The sequence below is a fragment of the Pieris rapae genome, chromosome 22, assembly GCF_905147795.1.
Source record: "Pieris rapae chromosome 22, ilPieRapa1.1, whole genome shotgun sequence".
In the NCBI taxonomy this organism is placed as follows: domain Eukaryota; kingdom Metazoa; phylum Arthropoda; class Insecta; order Lepidoptera; family Pieridae; genus Pieris; species Pieris rapae.
This window is the reverse complement of record NC_059530.1, coordinates 5640616-5664459: the sequence shown is the minus strand read 5'-3', so window position 1 is coordinate 5664459 and position 23844 is coordinate 5640616. Positions and strand designations below refer to the sequence as shown.

General features: G+C 34.3%; 1 protein-coding gene across 1 annotated transcript; it reads left to right on the top strand.

The window, feature by feature from the left end:
• Nucleotides 1–6917: 6917 nt before the first annotated feature.
• On the top strand, nt 6918–22127 carry LOC110996562 (CCR4-NOT transcription complex subunit 1). Its single transcript, XM_022264300.2, has 13 exons — nt 6918–9330; nt 9396–10809; nt 10888–11274; nt 11630–11806; nt 12241–12489; nt 12874–13176; nt 14099–14473; nt 15051–15197; nt 16545–16679; nt 17533–17961; nt 18109–18293; nt 18911–19174; nt 21900–22127. The coding sequence occupies exons 1-13, from the start codon at nt 7019–7021 to the stop codon at nt 22018–22020; spliced, it is 6498 nt and encodes a 2165-aa protein (XP_022119992.2). The 5' UTR covers nt 6918–7018; the 3' UTR covers nt 22021–22127.
• The last annotated feature ends 1717 nt before the right edge of the window (nt 22128–23844 follow it).

Genomic DNA, 23844 nt, shown 5'->3' with positions numbered 1-23844 from the left:
TAAAATAGAAAGTTTTCAAGCACCATGCATCCTTAGGCATTTTATTACTGGCCCACAATAATTTGGTTGAAGGTTGAACAAAAAGACAAAAGTTTCAGACATACATAATTTATTATAATATGGATTTTAATATCTTAAAAAGTGTGTAAATGTTTCTCTTTCTCCCAATCCAAGTAAACATGAATATGTATGATAGAAGAGTAGGAATTATAAGTATTAATAATGCAGCTTATATAATTGCTATTGAGACAAACATTTTGGCCAATATTAGTTTGGTTTTTCTTGAAGTATATAAATTCTGTGACTAATATATTTTTTAGATTCAAAAACTAAATATTTATTAATAATTTGTATTGCTCGCACCTACTAGGTGTTCTGGTAATATTAATAAATTTAAATTAATATAATATTAATAATAATATTCATCTTCTTCTTCAAGTGCCTCCCCATTACTGGAGGTTGGCCGTCAGTTTCCTGAAACGCGTCTCATCCTGCGCCAGATGTAGTAACTCTTCCGCATTTGCAATACCCGTCCAATCCCTAGCGTTGCGAGGCCATGACTACTTCCTTCGACCTATAATATTAATAAATTTAAATTAATAACTTAAATTTACCTTGTATTTAGTTATGGTTTTTATAGTTTTTTTTTTTTTTTTTTTTTTTTTAAATAATTTTCACTCTACTCCCCTGCCATAGTGTCCAGGGACTTTATATTTCACTGATATTATTTAACGAGTCGGGAATTACGCCCCGACTACATCGGTAATATTTTTATTAACAATATTCATGGGCGAGCCGGGGCGCAATTCCCCGCGAGACCCGCTCTTTTTGTTTTATTTGCCGCCTTTATATATACAACTATTTTTTCACAGAACCGTTCCAGGCACGGTCTGTGCTTTATTAATATGTCCTGTAGGCCGTTACGGTCTACAGTCATCTGTATTTGTTGCTCCAGGTCGTGCCTGGACGATGCGAATATAGGGCAGTGTAGAAGCACATGTTCCACTGTTTGCTCTTCATTACTGCAGGCACATGTTGGGCTTGTCCTAATTTTAAATCTGTGCAGGTAATATGCAAAGGCTCCGTGCCCTGTTAGAATTTGCGCCATCTGGGGTGTGAAACGCTTCTTTTTTACCAATTTATACGCAGTTTTAACATTGCCTATAAATAATTTTGTAGTTCCAGCTGTTTCACCCCCCAGGTAGCGCTCATTCCATACCTCCAGAGTCCTTTGCCTTATCTGATGTTTAATATATGACAGGGGGTATGCAGCGTATTCAGGTTCTGACCTTAGTTTTTCCGACGCTTCTTTTGCTAATGTGTCCGCTCTCTCGTTCCCTGGCGTACCAACGTGCGCCTTTATCCAGAAGAGGCTTATATGAGTTCCTGTTCTCCGGCACTCTTCCAGGCTCCGGCGGATCTCGGCTACCTGGGGATCGAGTGATCGTCCACTCACTATAGCATCTAGTGCTGACTTTGAGTCACTGTATATTTTAACGTCGCGTTTGTTTTTATCCACGTGGCTAGTCGCGTTCCGTAGTGCCATCAGTTCGGCTTGAAATACTGTGCAGTGGGGCGCCATCTTCATTTTCTTGCTGTTTATTTCCATTCCATCTTTCCATTCTGTCCAAGCGGCGCCCACTCCTGTACTTGTTTTGCTGCCGTCCGTATAGATTTGTGTGCCGCCATGTCTTGCGATTTCTTCCGGATTTGTGAGCATCTTATAGTCAAGTTTTGTTTGTTTCGCCGGGTGTGGGAGATCCACATATCGCACTCTCTTCTCTAATTCCTCGCCCTCCTTCAGTATATCCGTGCTGACTCCCCTTTTTATCTCGTATAAGGCAGCGGCTTCTTGAATACGTAGGTCTAGAGGAAGTATCCCGGCCAGTAGGGTTGCCGCGTGTAACGATGTCGTCCTATAAGTTTTGGCAATTTTTTGGGCAAAGCCCCTTTGCAGATGGTTTAGTTTTTTCCGTACACGGTTTTTATAGTTAAAATTATAATAATTGATTTGTTTGTTGACAACATTATAACCATATCACCAAATGTGTCGAATCATCATTTCTCATCAAAAACAATTACCAAAAATGTTCGATCCTTACACGATATCTACTTTATACCTTGATACATACTCAATTTATGGCATTTTTCTTTTTAATGAATGCACATGAAAATTTCCATGACAGATTAATGAACAATGATTGATCAATGTATCAAGTTTTTGAAGTGAAACTTCTTTAGAATCGTTGTGATTTCAAACCGGATGCAACGAAAAAGCGACAGTAAAAAGAGACAGAAACATTAATTCATATGATTTAACGTGGGAGAAAATGAGATAGATAAACTTCTTTCGAATCGTCGTGATTTCAAACCGGATGCAGCGGTAAAGAGAGACAGAAACATCAATTCATCATATGATTTAACGTGGGAGAAAATGAGATAGGAGGCATTATACAGCCTCTATTTACTGCCGCTTTTTTTTTGATCGAATTTCAAACTTTCGTTGTTTTAGTTTTTGTCAAATTAAAGATTTATATTAAACTTATAAATTAAAATGTATAATTAAAATATACTGTTTTTAAAGAACACACACATTTAGATAGTGGAAAATGATTAATTTATATTTGTTTTTGAAGGTTTCACTTCTACCATGTGTGAATTGCACAAATGTTTTTTTTTTTATTAAATAACATTATAACATAAATTTTGACTTGTTTTAAATTAATATATATATAATTATTGATTCAGATTTTGACTGGTAACAAGTCAAAAGTCTTATAAGTAATTACTCAAAAAAGTACTTATCAATTATAAATTTTTTTTATAATATACTATATTAAGTATATCCTATTTAATTAAAAGTACTTTTCCTACTCTATTAACTTCCATATTTATAGGATGTATAATTTATTTTAAAGTATTTGAAAGCAGGATCGAATAGATTTATTTTTAATCTTATGCATTAGAAACATATTTACTTAAAGATAAATACAAATTTGAATTGTTACATGAATTGTAGTTGCAATTGTTCATGAGTTAAAATTTAAAAAATTCAGTATATATTCTCCACTTTTTCACTCAGACCAACTTGCTTATTGTATTAAATTTTGTAACTCTTGCTAATTCTAAATTTATAAATACAATTCATTGTCAAGAAAGTATGCCATAATTAAATATAATTTTTCTGAAAGGTTTAGTATAATATAAATTTCCTCATATATTATTTTAAAAGTATAGTATTAACTTTTAAAAATTTAAATATTGATTTAGTATTATTGTATTTCATTTTTTATATATATTAGTAACTAAGTATTTTATTGTACAGATTGTCACCATCCACGGTTTAGAAGCATAGAACCATGTGCTAAGGAGTTTAAGTGAAGCAGTTAAAACTTCGTGGGATAACGAACGTACTGGAACAGCTAACACTGGTCTTCATGCATCCTTACTGGCCCAGCTATTGACTTCTCTTCTGGATCATCCCGCCAAGTCAACAATTATTTCTCGAAAATTATTTGTTGACAATCCTGCTAAGGCACTATAAAAGGTTACATGCTATTTTTATCTGCAATGTAACATAAATTAAATAGCAGCACAAAAAGCATTGCTAGATTTCAATTAAATTTTAGCTTTGTTTTTGGATTACTTTACATCAAATAACTGGAATAAAGTTTCAACTAACCTGTGTCTACTACATATGTATTTGAGTCATTTATTGTCTTAGTAATAGGTAATATTTATTATTATTATTCTCAGCTGGTGATATTTGGAATTGCAAATTTTTTTATATATTTGTGGTCAGCAAGTTGTTTATTGAATATTCCTGTTTAATATTCTATTACAAAGGAATTTATTTACTCTCTTGTTAAAATACAATGAATTCAGATTCAAGTACCAGTTAATGTTTTCAACTGTTATTACATTTGTACATTGACATTCTGTTCTATATAAACTAAGAGTTTGTTTGTAATGCATCAATTATCATAATGAGACAAATACTCTCTTCTTATTTTTAGAAAAATCTAAAAGTAATAGTAAATATTAATCTACATTTGACTTGTAGAAAGTATCAATTTTGTTTCCCATGTATTAATTAGTTTTACATTCAAATGTATTATTTTCTCTGTATGCTTTGAGTTAATAATATTAGAAGTAAATAAAACAATTATTGCCAAAACTCTTTGTTTTGGGCCTTGGTCCTTGGGCATTGTTATGTTTGCAGCATTATGTGTTGTCTGTTTGTCCTTTTCTGTTTTTTAAATTTTCAAACTGCCAATACAATATTAATAATTATTAATTAAATTAATAATACTAAACACATCATAATATAGCATATGTTTTGAAAATGAATACATTAAACATTTAATTACTTCGTACACATAATACAAATTAGTTAGTATTAGAATCATTTTTATTTCATAAAATTTAATTGAGGGTCATGAGGGTGATCTCAAAAATATTTTAACTCGGCTAATCCGCGCATTGTTAATGAGTCGTAGTTGAGCTTTAGTTGGGTAAATTTACATACAATTTTATAAATACTGTTTTTGTGTATTTCGTTACGGTTACGTCTTCCATTGGACTTTTATAGTGAGTGTTTTTGTGCGCATTTCTGAACTATTATTGCGACGCAAGGTATTACATATAATAATACATATATAATACAACATCAGTGATTGAGGTATGTACACGGGACTTATTTTCGTATAAGATTGCGTATCGACGGTCACCAAACAGTTCTTTGTGATACATATAATATATATTAAAAATTCTTGTCATTTGAATTTGAAAAACTTTAAAGAATTATACAAATTGTTTGACAACACAGGTTGAGTATTGTTGATTAGATATTTAATATGATAAAATTCATCTATAAGCATTCATGCATTTTGCCAAGTTGAGTGTTTAGAAGGCTTACATAGAAAATATATTACTATTGCTTTTATCATAGTCAATTTTGGCTGTAAAGTATACGCCATGTATTTTAACGCCATTATTACATGTACCTTTATTTTTTTCTTTTAAAAACAGTGGGTAGTATTAAAATTTTACTTTTTACGTCAGTAAAGTTTAGTACTATGTTAAGTGGTGGTCAGTTAAGTTGTAAAGAATCATCTTTGAGATCTTGATTATTGATCTTTTTAAATGCAGCTAGTCCGCTGGTCAGAGACATAACAGGCGACATGCTGATATAGGTACTTATTTTTAATACAAAACGAATAAAATTTTATTCTGTGTGCTTGTTTGAGTTGAGTGAGTCAAAAAGATGGCCTCCGAAAGTTATAATGTACATTATTTGTCGTGTGAATAAAGTTTTTATTCATTTTGGCAATACAAATGTAATAATAATTCGCTTTATATCAGCAGTATTTTATCTATTACAGACTGTTAAAGCATCAAATACATTACTTCCGCGTCTTGCCCGATTGTTAAAGTTGACAACAGCTCAAGCAAAGTTGTTGCTTTGTCTCTTAAGAAAGCACACTTCGAATCCAGAGATAGCGACATTTGCAAAGCAACATCTCAGAAGACGTTTCTTGGATCATTAGTTCAGTCTTTTCTTGCCGCAGGTATGTACACAATTTTTAATTTTTCAGTTGCTGATTGCAACTTTTTGTTTGTTAATGATTGTTGAGAATGACTAACCTTTCCCTTAGCAGTGTAATACTACTAAAGCTATGCGTGTCTGACGCACTGTTCATATCCACATATTTCTTTGTGCGCGGGTAATCTCTGTTCTATAATTTAATGTTATTCCAATAAATATTCGGGATTAAGTGCCTTTTTTGAACAGTTTTGTAGAAAAAAATGTTGACAATATATATAAGTTAAATAATGACGACAGTTAACAATTTATGGGATGTTCTATCTTGTTATAAATCACAACCCATTTTTATCTTTGTTAAATTGGCATATTTCTTCACAAACAACAATGATTAAATTATATTCTTATAGAAACGCTCAAGGAAAAAATACATGCTCACGCGTCTTAAAAGTCTGTTCTGAGTGCCGTCTGTTTTCCTCTTTTTCTTATAGTCTAAGATCCGGGATTAGAAAAATATACCCTCATCTGTTATTTAGATGAAACAATTTTTATAAGCTGATTTCAATATCATGAACTTATAAAAACAACCACTGCCATTCTAAGCCTGCTGCAATTAATAGTAATTAATTAAGTAACAACTAATTTACTTTTAATTTTTACTTTCTCATGTTAGTTACATGTAGTAAGTTACGCCGTTTATTATTGTACTTAGATTTTTCAATTAACATGTGAGGGAAATAAGCTACATTTATTTACCTTTTCTCACCTGGCTGCAGGTAAGTATAGCAATCATAGAGATGGGTGCCTACTACAGTGGAATAATATAAAATAATATGTAAAATATGTTTATAAAATATGTATAAAATATGTGTATATAATATAAAATATTGACGGTTTTAACTTACTACATGTAACTAACATGAGAAAGTAAAAATTAAAAGTAAATTAGTTGTTACCTAATTAATTACTATTAATTGCAGCAGGCTTAGAATGGCAGTGGTTGTTTTTATAAAGTTCATGATATTGAAATCAGCTTATAAAAAATTGTTTCATCTAAATAACAGATGAGGGTATATTTTTCTAATCCCGGATCTCAGACTATTAGTGTCCTGTATTTATGTTGCCACATACATCAAAATCGTATAGAAAATACTACACCATATAGTATGTACATTTTTAGTGCTTATCTACGATACGCTACAAATTAATAGAAAAAAACATAAGTTTATAATATTTTAGTACATATAGATTTTCTTTTCAGAACGAGGTTATCATGCAGAGCATGTAGGTCTTCAGGAATCCAGCCCTGAAGTATTGCAGATTCTATTAACGGACCTCACGTATGACAATTTGAAAATTGCTGCAGTAACAAAAGAGTTATTTTTGAAGAGACTTCGAGTTGATTTTCCTCAAAAAGTGGTGCCAATTGTGCTAGCTCCTCTCCTGTATCCTGACGATACGAAAAAGCCTCTTATGGAAATGGCTACAGCGAGCGATATGACAGGAACCCTGCTAGATAATTCTCTGGCAGAGGTTATTCGGGAACTTGGATATGGATTCACAACATCAGTTGGAGATTGCAAAACTCACATGTTAAATTTTTGTGCAAGGGAACCAACCGTTATCGATGTTGCTAGAATTATCTCTTTGATGATAAGATATCATCATGTTCAAGACACCACAGTTCAAGACACTCCACAAATACAAAATCCTGGTAATTTTTGGGTGAAGTATGAGGCCAAAACAGAATCGGCTCATGTACATAGCGAGACGTGGAATGCAGAAGTGTTTGTACAAACGTTAAAAGAATTGGCCTCTAACTTGAATTGGAAAGAAGTTATCTTGCAACTGGACCATCCAGAATTTATTGTGCCTGATAGGCAAGGACTGAGCTTATTGTTCACTATCCTTCGACTAGGACTTCAAAGCGCAGGGTACCCAGCAAACATATTCCCTGTCGAATATCTTTGTAGACGATGGACAAACTTGGAAGGCCAGATGAGTTTAATCACAAATATTTTGAAGCACCCTGATGTGTTTAGCTTTGCCGATTACCCATTCCATCCAGTGCCTACCGATTTACTAAAGTCTCCCCCTGAAACTGATAATAAGGAAGTAGCAACGTGGCGATGTCTATATTTAGTGGAACTACTACTATTTGCCTCTGAACGAGGTTATTACTTACAAGTACGCGAGCTTTTCAAGTTTCCACTTCAGCATTGTCCAGACATCTTGCTATTGGCTTTAATCCAGATTAATCCACCAATCACTGTATTTAGACAGGAGTTATTGACAACTCTAATTCCGATTTTCCTAGGAAATCATCCCAATTCCGGTGTAATATTACAGCATGCCTGGCATACTCAAAACCTGAACATGAAACCTATAATAATGCATGCCATGGCGGACTGGTATATGCGGGGTGATTGCGATCAATCGAAATTGTCAAGAATATTGGATGTGGCACAGGATCTCAAGGCACTATCGTTCCTATTAAATGTGCAGTCGTTCCCATTTATCATTGACTTAGCTTGTTTGGCATCTCGAAGAGAATATTTAAAATTAGATAAATGGCTCACAGATAAGATAAGGGATCACGGTGAATCTTTTGTAACAGCCATGGTGAAATTTTTACAAAGACGCTGCCCACCAGTCATTGGAAAGGTACAAGAGGAGCAGTTGCCGAAAGCGGCACAACTGCCGCCAGAATCCATTGGCACACTGTTAGCCTGTCTACAACTATGCATCCCTAACGTGCAGAAGGAGTTACAAGAAGCAATTTATACTTTGATTACAAATTGTCAAACAATGATTTTGAGTAAGGCCAGACCTAATATTGCAGGAATAGCTCGACAAACGCACGCGCGCGTAATTGAGACTCCATTCAATGCTGCTGGTTTAAGTGGCCAAGTGTTTACTCCACATGTTGATTCTATAGCAACCTTCACACCTAATATGGCCAACCTTAGCCTTGGAGCTCCTGCAAACATATTCGAGATGCCTGGCACCCTCGGATCTTTGGTTACGGCGCCTGGATCTCCTTCACGACTTATGGGTGCGGGACCGAATAGCCCATTTGCTATGATACCAATACAACATGCCGCAAATATAGCTACTATGGGAGCTATGGCAAGAATGCAGACGGGCCCTGCAATGGATAAACATCGCATACCTGATCCAATACATTTTCCAGAGATTATTCATAATGTCTCAAAAGAAATTGAAGATGAGGCTAATGGGTACTTTCAAAGAATTTACAACCATCCTCCCCATCCAACACTGTCAATAGACGAAGTGCTTGAAATGTTAAAGAAATTTCAAGATTCTCCTAATAAAAGAGAACGTGAGGTATTCTCTTGTATGCTACGAAACCTGTTTGAAGAATTTAAATTTTTCCCTCAATATCCAGACAAAGAGCTTCATATAACAGCACAATTGTTTGGTGGGATGATAGAAAAGGGTTTGGTACCGAGTTATGTATCACTTGGACTAGCTCTAAGATTTGTGCTCGATGCTTTAAGAAAACCTGAGGGGTCAAAAATGTACTATTTTGGTATCGCCGCTTTGGACAGGTTTAAATCGCGGCTAAAAGATTATCACAAATACTGCGAACATGTTCGAGCTATACCTCATTTTAGTGAATTTCCACCACATTTAATAGAATATATTAAATATGGACTTCAGAGCCAAGAACCACCAACAAAGCCTCAAGGAGCTGTACTACCGGCAGGTTTAGCAGCCATCCTCAACCAAACAGCAGTTGTGTCTATTGCTGCACCATACAGGTATGTAATAAAATTTTTTGTTTATTATATTGGGTGTATGATAACAACACTTTTTTTTCTTGCAGGTCGGTTGTAGCGAACACAGTAATATCTAAGGTTACCAATTGTGTTCCTGGGGGTATAGGAAGTCGGCCGTCCATTGCCAATGCAACAAACATTGATACCCTCTTAAAAGCCACAGATAAACATGAAAAATTGATTTCGCCACCAGAGCCTATTCAAGATAAAACAGCTTTTATATTTAATAATCTCAGCCAATTGAATTTACAAGCGAAATGCGATGAATTAAAAGAAATTATTACAGAGGAATATTTCCCTTGGCTCGCTCAGTATTTAGTAATGAAGAGAGCATCCATCGAACTGAACTTCCATGTCCTATATTCAAACTTCTTGGATGTGGTTAAAATAAGGAAGGTTAACGAGTTAGTGACCAAGGAAACTTATCGTAATATCAGAGTACTTCTACGATCTGACAAAAGTATAGCCAATTTCTCTGACCGGTCTCTGTTAAAAAATCTCGGTCATTGGTTGGGCATGCTGACATTAGCTCGTAACGTACCCATACTCTTCCTAGATCTTGACTTAAAATCACTTCTTCTGGAAGCCTATCACAAAGGGCAGCAAGAACTTTTATATGTCGTACCGTTCATAGCGAAAATACTCGAATCTTGCGCTAAGAGTGTTGCTTTTAAGCCACCCAATCCCTGGTCTATGTCTCTGATGAATGTTCTTGCTGAATTGCACCAAGAGCCAGAATTAAAATTAAATTTAAAGTTTGAGATAGAAGTGCTTTGTAAAAACTTATCCCTTGACATACAAGACCTTAAACCGAGTTTATATTTGAAGGATCCAGATAAAATACGAACTATTGAATTCCAACTGTCTCAACCGAAGCCGCCGCAGCCACCGCCGCAAGCGCAACCCAATGTGATGGCCTTGAATCAAACGATTATTCAAGCTCCACAAATACAGATGATTCCACCTCAGACGCCAATGATACCTGCCGAGGACATTTCCGCAGCGGCTCCGACTCCCACCAACGGGTTGCTCAACGATCCTTCATTGATGGGTGTGATTGGCATTCCAGAGCCACGCTTTAATTACCTAGACGTGAATGTTTCTTCAAGCTCTGTTTTTGGTCAGAAGATAAGCATCAACCCGCACATAATTCTCTTCCAAAGCTACCCTCACCTCAAACAGTTTGTGAAACCGACAATTGAGCGATCCATTCAGGAATGGATACTTCCCGTTGTTGATCGATCGATCAAATACGCTCTTAAGACATGCGAACAGATTGTGCGGAAAGATTTCTCCTTAGACCCAGACGAGGGCCGTATGCGTACTTGTGCACATCATATGATGCGAAACTTGACAGCGGGTATGGCGATGATAACATGTCGCGAACAAATTATTAACACGATCACGACAAACTTGAAGGCTGCGTTTATCACAGCTTTGTTGTCAACAACGCCCCAGCAGGTAAGTTGCTATTCATATAAAAGAAAACTAATTTATCTTCAGAGATTTAAAATGCATATATAATAATTCTTTCAGCAGGACATAATTGACAGCGCAGCAGCTATTCTTGCAGCCGAGAATATGGAGCTGGCCTGTGCTTTTATACAGAAGACGGCCGTTGAAAAGGCCCTTCCGGAACTCGACACGAGATTATTGAACGACTACGAAATGAGAAAAATTGCTAGACAGGAAGGTCGCAGATATTATGACTCGATCGTTTTGGGATATCAAACCGAAAGGATACCTGAAAGAGTGCGTTTGCATGTCGGTGGACCGACTGAGACGCAGATCGCTGTGTATGAAGAGTTTGCGTGTAACATTCCTGGATTTGTACCGGTGCGCGACGCTGGGATATTTATGCCGAAACCGTTAGCACAGGAACAACCACCACAGATTACATATAGCCAAGTTATTAACCCCACGCAGGTGAATTAGTGTTTATTTTTGTTCTAAGAACTCTCAGACTTATCTCTCTAGAGAATTTGTGATTAGTGAAAAGAAATAGTGAATTCTAATTCAATTAAATGCAATTTGAAAATTTAATAGAAATGTATCTGATAATGTCCGATATAAATTTTTCTCTTTTAATTAGTTATCGTTTGTTTCAAACAAAATAGAAATTACGTGCAAATCCATCGCAATTAATACCCTAAAAAATTATAAATGTCATTATAAAATTAACACTGATCAATATTGGTATATAAATATTTTTTTATTAAATAACTTGTGATTTCATTAGACTTAGAATTTATTAAAAGGTTTCTATATATTATACTTTCAGATATATGGAACCGATGAAATAGGTGGCCTTATATCAGCAGCAGAGAATTTCCTGACTAATGTGCTGCCTGTACCATCTTTTGGCGTTCAGACCACAAATATGCGCACACTCCTCGAGTGCCTCATTATGGCAAGAAGAAACCGTGATTTTGCTTCCGGTTATACTTTATTGCAGAGGGTAAGTGGTTCCTATAGTTCAAATTGTTGTTCTTAATTCCAACTTATTTGCACATTTGTTTTGGTCTTGACAATTTTAATATATTTCATTACATAGTCCTCTTGGTAATATTATAAAGTTTGTTTATATAATTATTATGTTAATGTTAAATATTGAATACTTCCGTTTATTTTGATTTTACTCAACAATTGTGTTTTAATTTTTATTAATTGTTTCTCCACATTGTCGTATTGGCATAGGCTGTAAAGATAATGTTTGTATGTTTGAAATAATAAATAAAAATTGAGAATATTTTAAATTTTGATCAAATAAAAAAATATATATGTGATTGGCTTAATAGTCGTTATTATGAAGTATCTAAAGTTGTCGCATGTTGCGTTACCTAGATCTTGGAATATTTGGTACTCTACGTTGTTTTCCCTTTATTATCTTAGACAGTGGAAGGTCTTCTCGATGGCCACATAGTCCAGCCAGGTACAAATACGGAACACGTTGAAATAATGAACCGGTACAGAGATATTCATCTACGAGTATTGAAGTTACTTCAAGACGCCAGAGTGTATGGACACGCCTGGACCACCAAACACATAACCAGCTGTATCGTTGAGTGTCGCGATGAACTTAAATATAACCTTGAAGCTACCGACTGTCTTATACGGAACCATCTGGTGAATCTGCCCCAAGTATGTGGCACTAGTATAGATATTTTAATTATAATTATACTATTGCTAATTTTAAGCTTATTCGCCATAAATTTAAAATACGCAATAAATTTAAAAAAAACCAATCGCTTCCATATAGTATGATTTAGTACTCCTAGGGCCTGTTTTACAATGTCCGGATAAGCTATTTATTACTTATTGGTAGGATAAACAGTATTTTTGCGTTTCACGACTGTCAGATAGCGCTATTCGTCATGAAATGCCAAGTCAAAAGATAAAAGTATCGAATAATATCGATACTTTTATCTTTCGAATAATGTATGTGTTGCATAGCTATTTGGGACTTTATCCATACATTGTGAAGGCCCTTAATAGATTAGCAATAAATGATGTATTTTATTCCAGTATGATCTTGCCTTAGCGCATTTGATGGATAGCGGGAACAATTATATGGCCGTTGCCTTTGCGATGCGACTTGTACAGCTTTACTTGGTTGATGATAGGAGTAATGTATATGCGAATGAGTCCGATTTACATCATATAACTGAGTGTTTAGTAATAGTCTCCCATTCGCGTAACCCACCACCGGAGGGATTAGCGTCCTTAATAGAAGCAATAAGGATTAATCAGGACCCCAGTACGTATCTTGGTGAACGACCTGCTTTGGGACCTACTTCGCATATTCATACCGGTATCATGCAAGTTCGTGTAAGTATTTTAATAATTTATTTATTAAATTAAATAGGCTGCTTAACATCTACCCTCTCACCGCCTACAAACTAAAAACCCTAATAAAAGACTGGCTTATGATCACGCCTTAGCGTTCCTGCACACGATGCCGCGACCGCGCCGTTGCCGCGCCGACGCCGCACATTTACTCTGTAGATACGAGTAGCGTAAAGCCCGCCGCCGCGCCGCGGCCGCCCCGCCTCCGCGCGTTGGATTCATTCCATTACCGGCCGCGTATGAAAGTGCACGTGCGTAACTTTTTAAGAAATTACCATGAAAAGTTTTGATTACGAAACGTTTATAACTTTAGTGGAGGACAGAGAAATGTTAATAACAAGAAAGTATTTTTTTTTTAATTTTATTTTACGTACGCGGCCGGTAATGGAGTGAATCCAACGCGCGGAGGCGGGGCGGCGACGGCGCGGCGGCGGTCTTTACGCGACTCGTATCTCCAGATTAAATGTGCGGCATCGGCGCGGCAACGGCGCGGTGACGGCATCGTGGGCAGGAACGCTTATGCAGTGTTAGAGCTGCTTTTGAGACCCACGATGTAAAAACACTATACTCATTCACTCACTCACTCACTCACTCACTCACTCATTTACTCTCTCACACATTCACACCCACACACTTACTCATGCACACACTCAGGTGTGATGATAACGATCCAAAAAATTAAAACAAAAAGAATTGGTTAAATAATATATAGTAATTAAGTTTGTTATGGAAGAGCTGGGAACCCTAACACAGGTATATTTACTTAAAAGGGTTCCCAAATCTTACACTATGAAAAGGAAGATGTACCTACTTAAAATGAATAAAGACTTTTTTACTATTATTATTATTATTTAAAAAAATCTATTAATAATTTTAAATAAAAATAAATAAATAATAATTTTAGAATCGCGATGACGATGATCCACACGGGCTCCAGGAGACAACGGATAATCTTCTGCGCGAGTGGCGTACTATGCTTTTAAGTCCACTTACCGAAATTGAAATCGCACAAAACTTTAATATATACGTGCATCGCATGAATCTGAATGGTATACTTAAATCTGATGATATGACAACGAGATTCTTTAGAATTGCCACTCAGATGTGTGTGGAGAATGTTTATCAGTTGCTGGCGGAAGAGAGGTTGAATCCTCAAGTGCCATCGAAGAAGGAGAAATTCTACTCAATGTGTGATTCTTTCATAAAACTTGTCTCGTTATTGATCAAGAATGCATCTGATGCTGGCCATCCTGCGCCGAAACTCGATTTACTGAACAAGGTTAGATTTTATCTATTGCAAATGTGACTTTTTTCCAGGTTTTTTCAAAAATCATTTATTCATAATGGTAACATAATGTACAGTTACATGTGAACGTCAAAATATACATTAAATGATTCTAATTTTATATTTACTGCCAGTTCTCAAATCAAGGGCGGAGAACGGAAGAGAAGAACTGGCAATAAACTCTCCGCCACTCTTTTTAATCGCCAAGTTTTTTTACACAATGTTTGTAAGGAGCTGCAACCACTACACCATGTTCCATAATATGACATATTGAGTAATAAAGTAAAAAAAATACGTTTATTTTGGAACATAAGATAATCATGGTATCACTTATTCCACGTCATTAAATTCGAGCCTGTTGGCATCCTACTCATCGGCAAAGAAGACAGAGGGTGTTGAAAAAAAAAAAGCCGGCGTAAAAAACTCTCGGTACAGTTTTTAAAAAAAAAGCAAATCATCAAACAATTCTACAATATTTAAAACAAATATAGCAAATTAGAAGTAGCCTGCCTAGCACAAGTCCCAGGCCCTTTTATCTTCTCGAATCTATAAAGAATAATTAAATTTCTAGATCCTCGGTATCATTGCTGGGTGTCTTCTCCACGATCAGGAAGAACGTGGCACTAACTTCCACCAGCTGCCATATCATAGAATGCTTGTGATACTACTATTAGACATGAACGCGGCAGAACCTGTTTTGGAGTCAATGAATTATCAGGTTAGTTATTAATCATTGTAATTCGATTCTTAGGTCATTATTCACGCAAATTCCGCGCTGCTATCTAAATGTGTTTAAATATTAAAAGCTTGGCGAAATTTTTATATATATAACTAGCAGACTTGGCCAAGCGTTGCTGTAGTTAAGGTTTTTTTTATATTACATGGTAGTAAACTATTCAAGGGAAACGGTAGGAGAACTTATGTGAAAGGTAGATAGCTTATATGAAACGTTGGTACTTTTAACACAGCGCCATCTGTTAGAATTGTATCAAATAATAAACAAATAATTTGCAATAAAATAAAATTGCGACTGTAATTAAAGATCTAACCTATCCTATCTCTTAAGTTGGACCAGACTGCACACAGATTGTCAATTTAATTTAAAATCGGTTAAGTAGTTTAGGAGTCCATCGTGGACAAACATCGTGACAGGAGATTTATATATATTAAGATTATTTAATTATAAGTTATTAAAATCACTATTTTTTAAGGTACATATTAGTTTCTTGTTTGGCTGATTTTCATGTTGAATATAAACTGTAATTTATTAATTATTTCGGTTAAAAATGTATTTTCTGATTGATTGTCTATTGATTGCTTGCATAGCGACTGAATCTTAAATTTTTTCATAAACTGCGTAATATGCTTGAATATCAGGTGGTTAGCTAGTTAATTATTTATTTGGGTTTATTATTTATGCAAAGAAAGCTACAACGCGTTTTATTACTATTGGACCAGTGAAAGATTTTTCTATTGTAGTTTGTAACTACCTAATTCATAAATACTAAATCAGTCTAATTGCCCTTTTAACTAAAGTACCTTTAGCGCTTATACTCCCATATGTATAATGTTTGTATTTTGTTGTCATAGCTTGCACTAAATCTCGTTTCTGTATATTACACTTTCACATTGTGATTTAAAAAAAAATACGTTTATTTTGGAACATAAGATCATCATGGTATCACTTATTCCACGTCGTTAAATTCGAGCCTGTTTGCATCCCTACTCATCGGCAAAGAAGACAGAGGGTGTTGGCCGAGAGAAAAAGCCGGCGTAAAAAACTCTCGGTACTCCTTTAAAAAAAAGGAAATCATCAAACAATTCTACAATATTTAAAACAAATAAAGCAAATTAATTAGAAGTAGCCTGCCCAGCACTAGTCCCAGGCCCTTTTATCAACAAGATAATCACTAATTTTATAGTAAGCCTTTTTTTATTTCGCTATGACAATTGAAATAATTTACTTAAAACGTTGCAATTGCAAATTTAATGTACCTAATAATGTCTCGTTATTACCAATTCTGAGTACCATTTTTTTGTAAACCTATGAATTTGATATTTTCAGGTGCTTACCGCGTTTTGCCATACGTTTAAAATAATTCGTCCTAACCAAGCTCCAGGATTTGGCTACGCGTGGTTGGAGCTCATCGCACATAGAACGTTCATAAGTCGTGTGCTGGCAGCTACACCACAACAGAAGGTATTTATTATATATATATTTTTTTTATTAACACGGGGCAAACGGGTAGGAGGCTCACCTGATGTTAAGTGATACCGCCGATTCAATGCCAGAGGGCTCGCGAGTTCAAGAATTGTATTTTTTTCTACTGATAAGTTTGCTTTTGTGAGCTGGCAAAAAAATGGAACAATATTGTAGCTGACATCGAAATTAATCTCCCAACGCTGATAAAACAATATATTTCTGAAGATAATTTGCGTTGATTTTTTGAATTTTAGAAATATGTTTTGTTCACAACTATTTTATTTATTTATTTATTAACACTTCGTTGCATTACATAAAAGAAAATAAAATATTTTTGAAAGTAAAGAGTGTTCAGAACAAAAAATTCAATAGCTATCAGAGGCTCATAGTATGCTAATGTGTTCAATTAAAACCGATAATTTTTCCTAGTAGGTACATGAATATCAAAAAGAAAATTGTTATATTTCATAACTATTTATCTGTAAAGTAATGGAATTTATTGATAGCTATTTATTTAAATTTTCTTTTAATTTATATTAAGCTGAATTGTATTAGACGTATTGTTAAACGAAATTGAATGATATTAATTTGATATATGTAGATATTGCATCGAATTCTATTGCTCAATTAATTTTTTTATTTTATTTAATTATAAGTAATCCAACAGCTTATACTTATATACATATTATAATACAAAACACTATGACAATACAGAAAGCCAAAACAGATTACATAGATTAACACTTTATGTATAAAAAACAGAAAACATGCAAGTGCATTAATAGATAAAGATACATAAAAAAAACAAAAGAACAAAAAAAAACTTTAATATACGATTTTACTTTTCCAGGGCTGGGGAATGTACTCCATACTTCTGATTGATCTATTCAAATTCCTAAATCCGTTCCTACGCAATACAGAACTCGCACCACCAGTAATGGCGCTTTACAAAGGAACATTAAAATTATTGTTGGTATTACTCCACGATTTTCCAGAGTTTCTTTGTGATTACCACTATGGATTTTGCGATGAAATACCACCTAATTGTATCCAAATGAGGAACGTGATTTTGTCAGCTTTCCCGCGCAATATGCGCCTTCCAGACCCGTTCACGCCCAACCTTAAGGTCGATTTACTAGCGGAGATAAATTTACCACCACGCTTAGTTATCAATTACGCGAATCTCGTCCCGTCATCGCAATTCAAGAAAGATTTGGACGCATATCTAAATGCAAGGGCTCCTGTTACTTTCCTATCAGAATTGAGAAGCAATATGCAGGTAATTAACACGTTTCAATAAAATTTGACTATTTGGATATTTCGATAAAGAAATGTTTTATTACTTTATAATAATATATTCTAAACAACTCCCGTTACTCGTGTAAAAAATATACCTAGATGAATAAATAAATAACCTTTAATATAGGTGGTGAATAAGCCGGGTTGTAGATACAACAGCCAGCTGATGAATGCAGTTGTATTGTATGTTGGTACACAGGCGATTGCCCATATTAGGGCCAAAGGACAAACCCCAAATATGTCCACGATTGCGCACTCGGCTCATATGGATATATTCCAGAACTTCACTGTTGATTTTGACTATGAAGGACGGTAAGACATTTATGCTTTACGGATTGTCGCTTATTTGAGTTATTTATTTATTTATTCAGAAGATTCACAGCACCATACAGATTTCTGTATCTCATCTATTTAGATGTATATATATAAAACATTGTGGGTCAATTACAAATCTTCACAAATAGTTCTTTTTTTTTATATAACAAGAAGGTAAACATTTCAAACATTTTTAGTGTAAAACAAAAAAGAAAAAGAAAAACAGAATTTAATTTGTTGACAATGAAAGGTTATGGTCATAATTGTATTTGTGTGCCATTACTACGGCCTCATATTATACATTATGTTAACATTTAGTAGCAATATATTTGTATGTAAATAAAAATATATTGCTACTAAATTTTAAGGTTAGTTATTAGATATATTTTTATGTATTATGTATAATAAATGACTTCTTTAACTTAATTATTAAATACACATATTATTATACTTTAGTTAATCCGCTAGATTAAATATTAAAGAATTATCTTTAATTAAATTTTAGTTTCGTATGTATATTTTATTGACTAGTTACGATATGCCCAGAGTCTAACTATGACAACTGTTTTGAAATTTTTTAAAAGGCAAATAAAATAAAAAACTTTGTATTTCAGATACTTATTCTTGAATGCGATTGCAAACCAGTTGCGTTATCCAAACAGCCACACTCACTACTTCAGCTGTTGTCTGCTATATTTGTTCGCTGAAGCTAACTCTGAAGCGGTTCAGGAACAAATTACAAGGACGTTACTTGAGAGACTTATTGTGAATAGGCCCCACCCGTGGGGTCTACTCATAACCTTTATTGAGTTGGTTAAGAATCCAATATATCAATTTTGGACTCACGAATTCGTCCATTGCGCCCCGGAGATTGAAAAGTAAGTTTTTGTGCATTTTTTTTTATTTTCATAGAACAGGGGGCAAACGGGCAGGAGGAACCTGATGTTAAGTGATACCGCCGCCCATGGACACTCTCAATGCCAGAGGGCTCGCGAGTGCGTTGCCGCCTTTTTTATTATTTCACAATTCCAATAATTAATATGGTCTCATTCAGTTTGAATTCCCTTTTTGATTGTTAACTTCGTACTTCTTTAGAAGTTAAGAAGAAATCAATTTTCTTGTTTAAAAAAATGTTAGGTACTTGTCGGAACATGCTTTTTGAAAAAGATAAAACTAAAGACCGGGCCCCATTATAATAAAGGAAACTTTGTTTTAGAATAAATATATAAGATTGTAAACTTAGGTGTCTACGTTGAAACATAAAATGAAATTTTATAAAAAATAATTTGCGTCATATTAACTATCACTTCTTTTTGAACAACCTTCGTACATATCACAACAGAACCCGCTCACCGCATACAACCTAAAACCCTAAAGGACTGGCTTATGAACACGCCCTATGCAGTGTTAGAGCTGCTTTTGAGACCCTCGATGTAAATACACTTTACTCATTCACTCACTCACACATTCACACCCACTCACTTACACATGCACTGAGGCACGACGAACGGTTCAAAAAATAAAAAGGAAACGGTTCAAAAAAATAGGTTAAAAATGTCATTATTTTAAGTAGGTAATTAAGTTTGTTTATGTAAGAGCTGGGAACCCTGACACAGGTATTTTTTACTTAAAAGGGTTTCCAAATCTTACACTTAGAAAAGAAAATGTACTTTAAATGAATAAAGACTTTTTTTATTATTATTATTATAACCGCAATGTGTTATAAACATGATATGAAATGAGTTTATTCTGGCTTACGCGAATTAATTTTGTTGTTCCGCTTTCTCTACTGTATGTATATAATAATTAAAGTGTAATATACATATATATTTTTTTTATTACTTGATATGTATGCCTCGACATATTATTTTGATATTACCGAACCCAGAAGCACGTCATATGTCATTATAAAACTATACACAGACTATCACATTACATAGATAATATACGAAATACAGAACTCCAGTCAGCTTTAATTATTACATTCATTAATAGTTCTCTGATAAAAGCAAGATATTCCTCTCATAAATAACGGAAGGTTCAATGATAAGCTAATTCAATCGTTGTTCCCCTCATCTCGTTGGTTCTGCTATTCGATAGAATCATAGGCTGTTAGGGATTTTTCCATACATTTCCTTTCAATGTTTTCTTAATTACGGCTTTAGTAATTGCATGCGTCATGACGTAACATAATTTAATTGAAAGACATTGATATAAATATATAATGACATTGATATAAATATATATAAATAAAGAATGGTGATTCTTTTGTTTATATATTATGTAATCAGGGATTAATTAGTTCATTTCGATTTTTATTTTAAAACAAAATATTTAGTTAAAAATTAAATAAAAGTTTCTTTAGATGTTTTCACCCATGGCGATAGTTAAATGCGCATATAGAGAGAAAGTCCATTGGTGCACAGCCAGGGCTCAAATCTTAGACCTCAGTGATGAGAGTCACACGCTGAATGCACTAGGTACATATTGCTCTTATAATATTAATATTATAATTAGAGATGAAACGGATAGCAGTTTGGCCGGATTCCGAATAACCGGATATCCGGCGGTTTGATATTATATCGCACACACGCACACTTCAATCACTCAGGTTTAACTCAAGAAAAACTGATTACGATTCAAACAAAAACTAATCAGTTAGTGCAAAATATTAGCACTAGGTGGAATTCTACTCATATACAATATGAGTACTTATTTATTAATTTTTTTGTTTGAGTAAACTAAAACTAAAATAATTATATTTCTTGAGTGATACTAAGACTGAATAAAGCAAATAATTACTTAAAAATATATTTTTGTTACCCAGTTTTTTTTTAAATTTGGCCGGATAGGCCTCGTATTTAGTTATCCGGTATCCGGCCGGATAATATTAAGGCCACCGGATAGGCCGGATACCGGATAGTTACGGATATCCGTTTCATCTCTAATTATAATACTATTAAAAAATATGATTTAATGACAATAAATTATACTATAACCTAGGAAAATTCTTTGAGACATTTTCTTCCTGGTTGGAGCATAGCTGAAACAAACAACCGTTTCTCATATCTCACCCGCTTCCTAAACACATACAACCAATAACTCTATATCTGTTTATACCTCAAGACTACCCTCCGTTTCTGGTCGAGTCTTCATTACGTCTACAAACCCGAGTTCGAATGCACACCCGAAAAACGAAAAGCCGATAAGTCAGAATAATTTACAACTCCCAAATGACAGCTGTGGTAAAACAATATATTCAGTATTAAGATAAATTAAGAGTATGTAAGATATTGAATAAAGGAACCTTTGCCAAGTGCCAAAGTTCGAAGCAAGTTAGCCACATATTTCATTCTGGTCGTGGGAGACCTTTTATTTTTGTCTGGACAATGACATGTGGCTCCCGACTGTTTTACAGTTTTATTGAAATCGCAATCGTTATTACATTTATAGCTAAGATACGATAATTCATGACTGTAGATGCTCTTGTTAATATCAGCAACATTAATCTCTCGTCTCTTTCTGTCAATATATCTTTACGCTGTGTTGAAAAGGGATAGCGTTGAAACAGTGTAATTATGTTAATAGCAGTGTTCTTTGCAGGTTTGCTGCCCAGCCGTTTAACAATGGACATTCTATGTGCGAATCAAACAGTCGCTCGTCGCACAGAAATATCGTGAAGAAACCGTCTCAAAAATATGACATATGTCAGACAGAAGTCTGATCATCTACTTGTCTATAAATAATGATTGAAGTAACGTATGCAATAAGTTTCCAAGACCCATAAGGTTACAGTGCCATGTATGTTTGTAATATATTTGTTTATAAAAAGTTTCTTTCAATTCAACCCTGCCCTGCAAAACTGTATACGCAGTTTCACTGCAGATAACTCGCTTTATATAAACATAGCTTATAAATTATTAAATAAGGTTACATTAACACAAATAAATTACATAAATAGTTACAAAGTATTTAACAAGTGTTTTTTTAATAAGTTGTGAGCCTCTCGCCCCTGTTCTATAAAAAAAACCTACATAGTAATAATAATATTTAAATATTGAAAAAAAAATTAAAACCAACTTAAATAGTTTGGTTCCTGTGTCATTTAACGTTGACAGAATTTTAAGCATATTGTAAATACTATATAATAAATATTAATATATATATAATACTATATAATAAAAAATAATATACACAACATTTTTGTGATCAAAACAATTAATACAATCATTTTAAATGGTAAAAGTAGGGGTGTATGGAAATATATCGAAATTAAGTAGAGGTATTGATTCTAAATTACGTCTAATTGTTCAGCAATGAAACCAACAATAGGACAATCATTATTAAACTGTTACAAAGACTTACTCAATTAAGTTGACGGTAAAAGACTTGTAGCCCTTCTGCAGTCTAGGCTGAAACAAGATTCGTCGTAATCCCTCAAATCCAAATTAGATTTTCTTTCAATGGGATACTATTCACCGAGTGTGTTCTGTTCACATGCTTTGTCGAAGTTCTAAATTTAAATTCTGTTACAATTTCAGCAAGGTGCCGTGTTTTTTGCCATGGTAACCATTGCTTTTTATGATATAGTATTAATATACACATCTTCGTTAGTATTGCTTATATAAGTTCTGTTCACATGCTTTGCCGAAGTTCTAAATTTAAATTCTGTTACGATTTCAGCAAGGTGCCGTGTTTGTTGCCATGGTAACCATTGCTTTTTATGACATATTATTAATATACACATCTTGGTTAGTATTACTTATATAAGTTCTGTTCACATGCTTTGTCGAAGTTCTAAATTTAAATTCTGTTTCAGTTTCAAAAAGTTGCCTAGTAGGTACCGTGTTTGTTGCCATGGTAACCATTACTAATTATACACATAGTATTAACATGCACATATTAGTATTACTTGTTTAAGTTAAATTTATTTATAGAACAGGGCCCAAACCTGATGTTAAATGATACTCCATTGAGACTTTTAACGACAGAGAGCTCGCAATTGACTTTTTAAGAATTGATACACTTTTCTAGGGTATCAATTCTAGGGCTCTAAGTCCAATTGGTTCGGAAATACTTCAGTGGGCAGCTGGTTCCACATAGTGGTAGCGCGTGGCGAAACCCTAAAAAAAACATCAGTTGTGGAACCTCGGAGAGTGTCCATATGTCCATGGGTGACGATGTCACTTAACATTAGAGACTCCAGCTAATATTTGTAATTAAAAAAACGTATGGCACTCGGAGACTACCGCAGTAAAGCTATTGCATAGCATTTTTATTTATCAACTCATGCAATTATTAATTACAATTTATATTTCTTTTTATATATTAACTCAATCTCTCACTCTACAAATACTTAGACTAACATGCCTATATAGTCTGTCTCAATCAAACTCGTAACACTGCATCGGCCGCGCTTACGCTAAGCCACCGATCTCGTCAGAGAGATGTGAATACGGAGTATGCGTTCTGTCCCACTCTGACCTATATTACGTCATCGTAGGTTTTTCAGTTCGTTACGGATTCTTTTAATTCGATCGCCGAGCTC

Coding starts and splice junctions, on each gene's coding strand:
- LOC110996562 (XM_022264300.2), top strand. CDS start 7,019: ATGGAAATGGCTACAGCGAGCGATATGACAGGAACCCTGCTAGATAAT. Junction 13,177..14,098: donor CCGGTATCATGCAAGTTCGT/GTAAGTATTTTA, acceptor TAATAATTTTAG/AATCGCGATGACGATGATCC. Junction 14,474..15,050: donor AACTCGATTTACTGAACAAG/GTTAGATTTTAT, acceptor TTAAATTTCTAG/ATCCTCGGTATCATTGCTGG.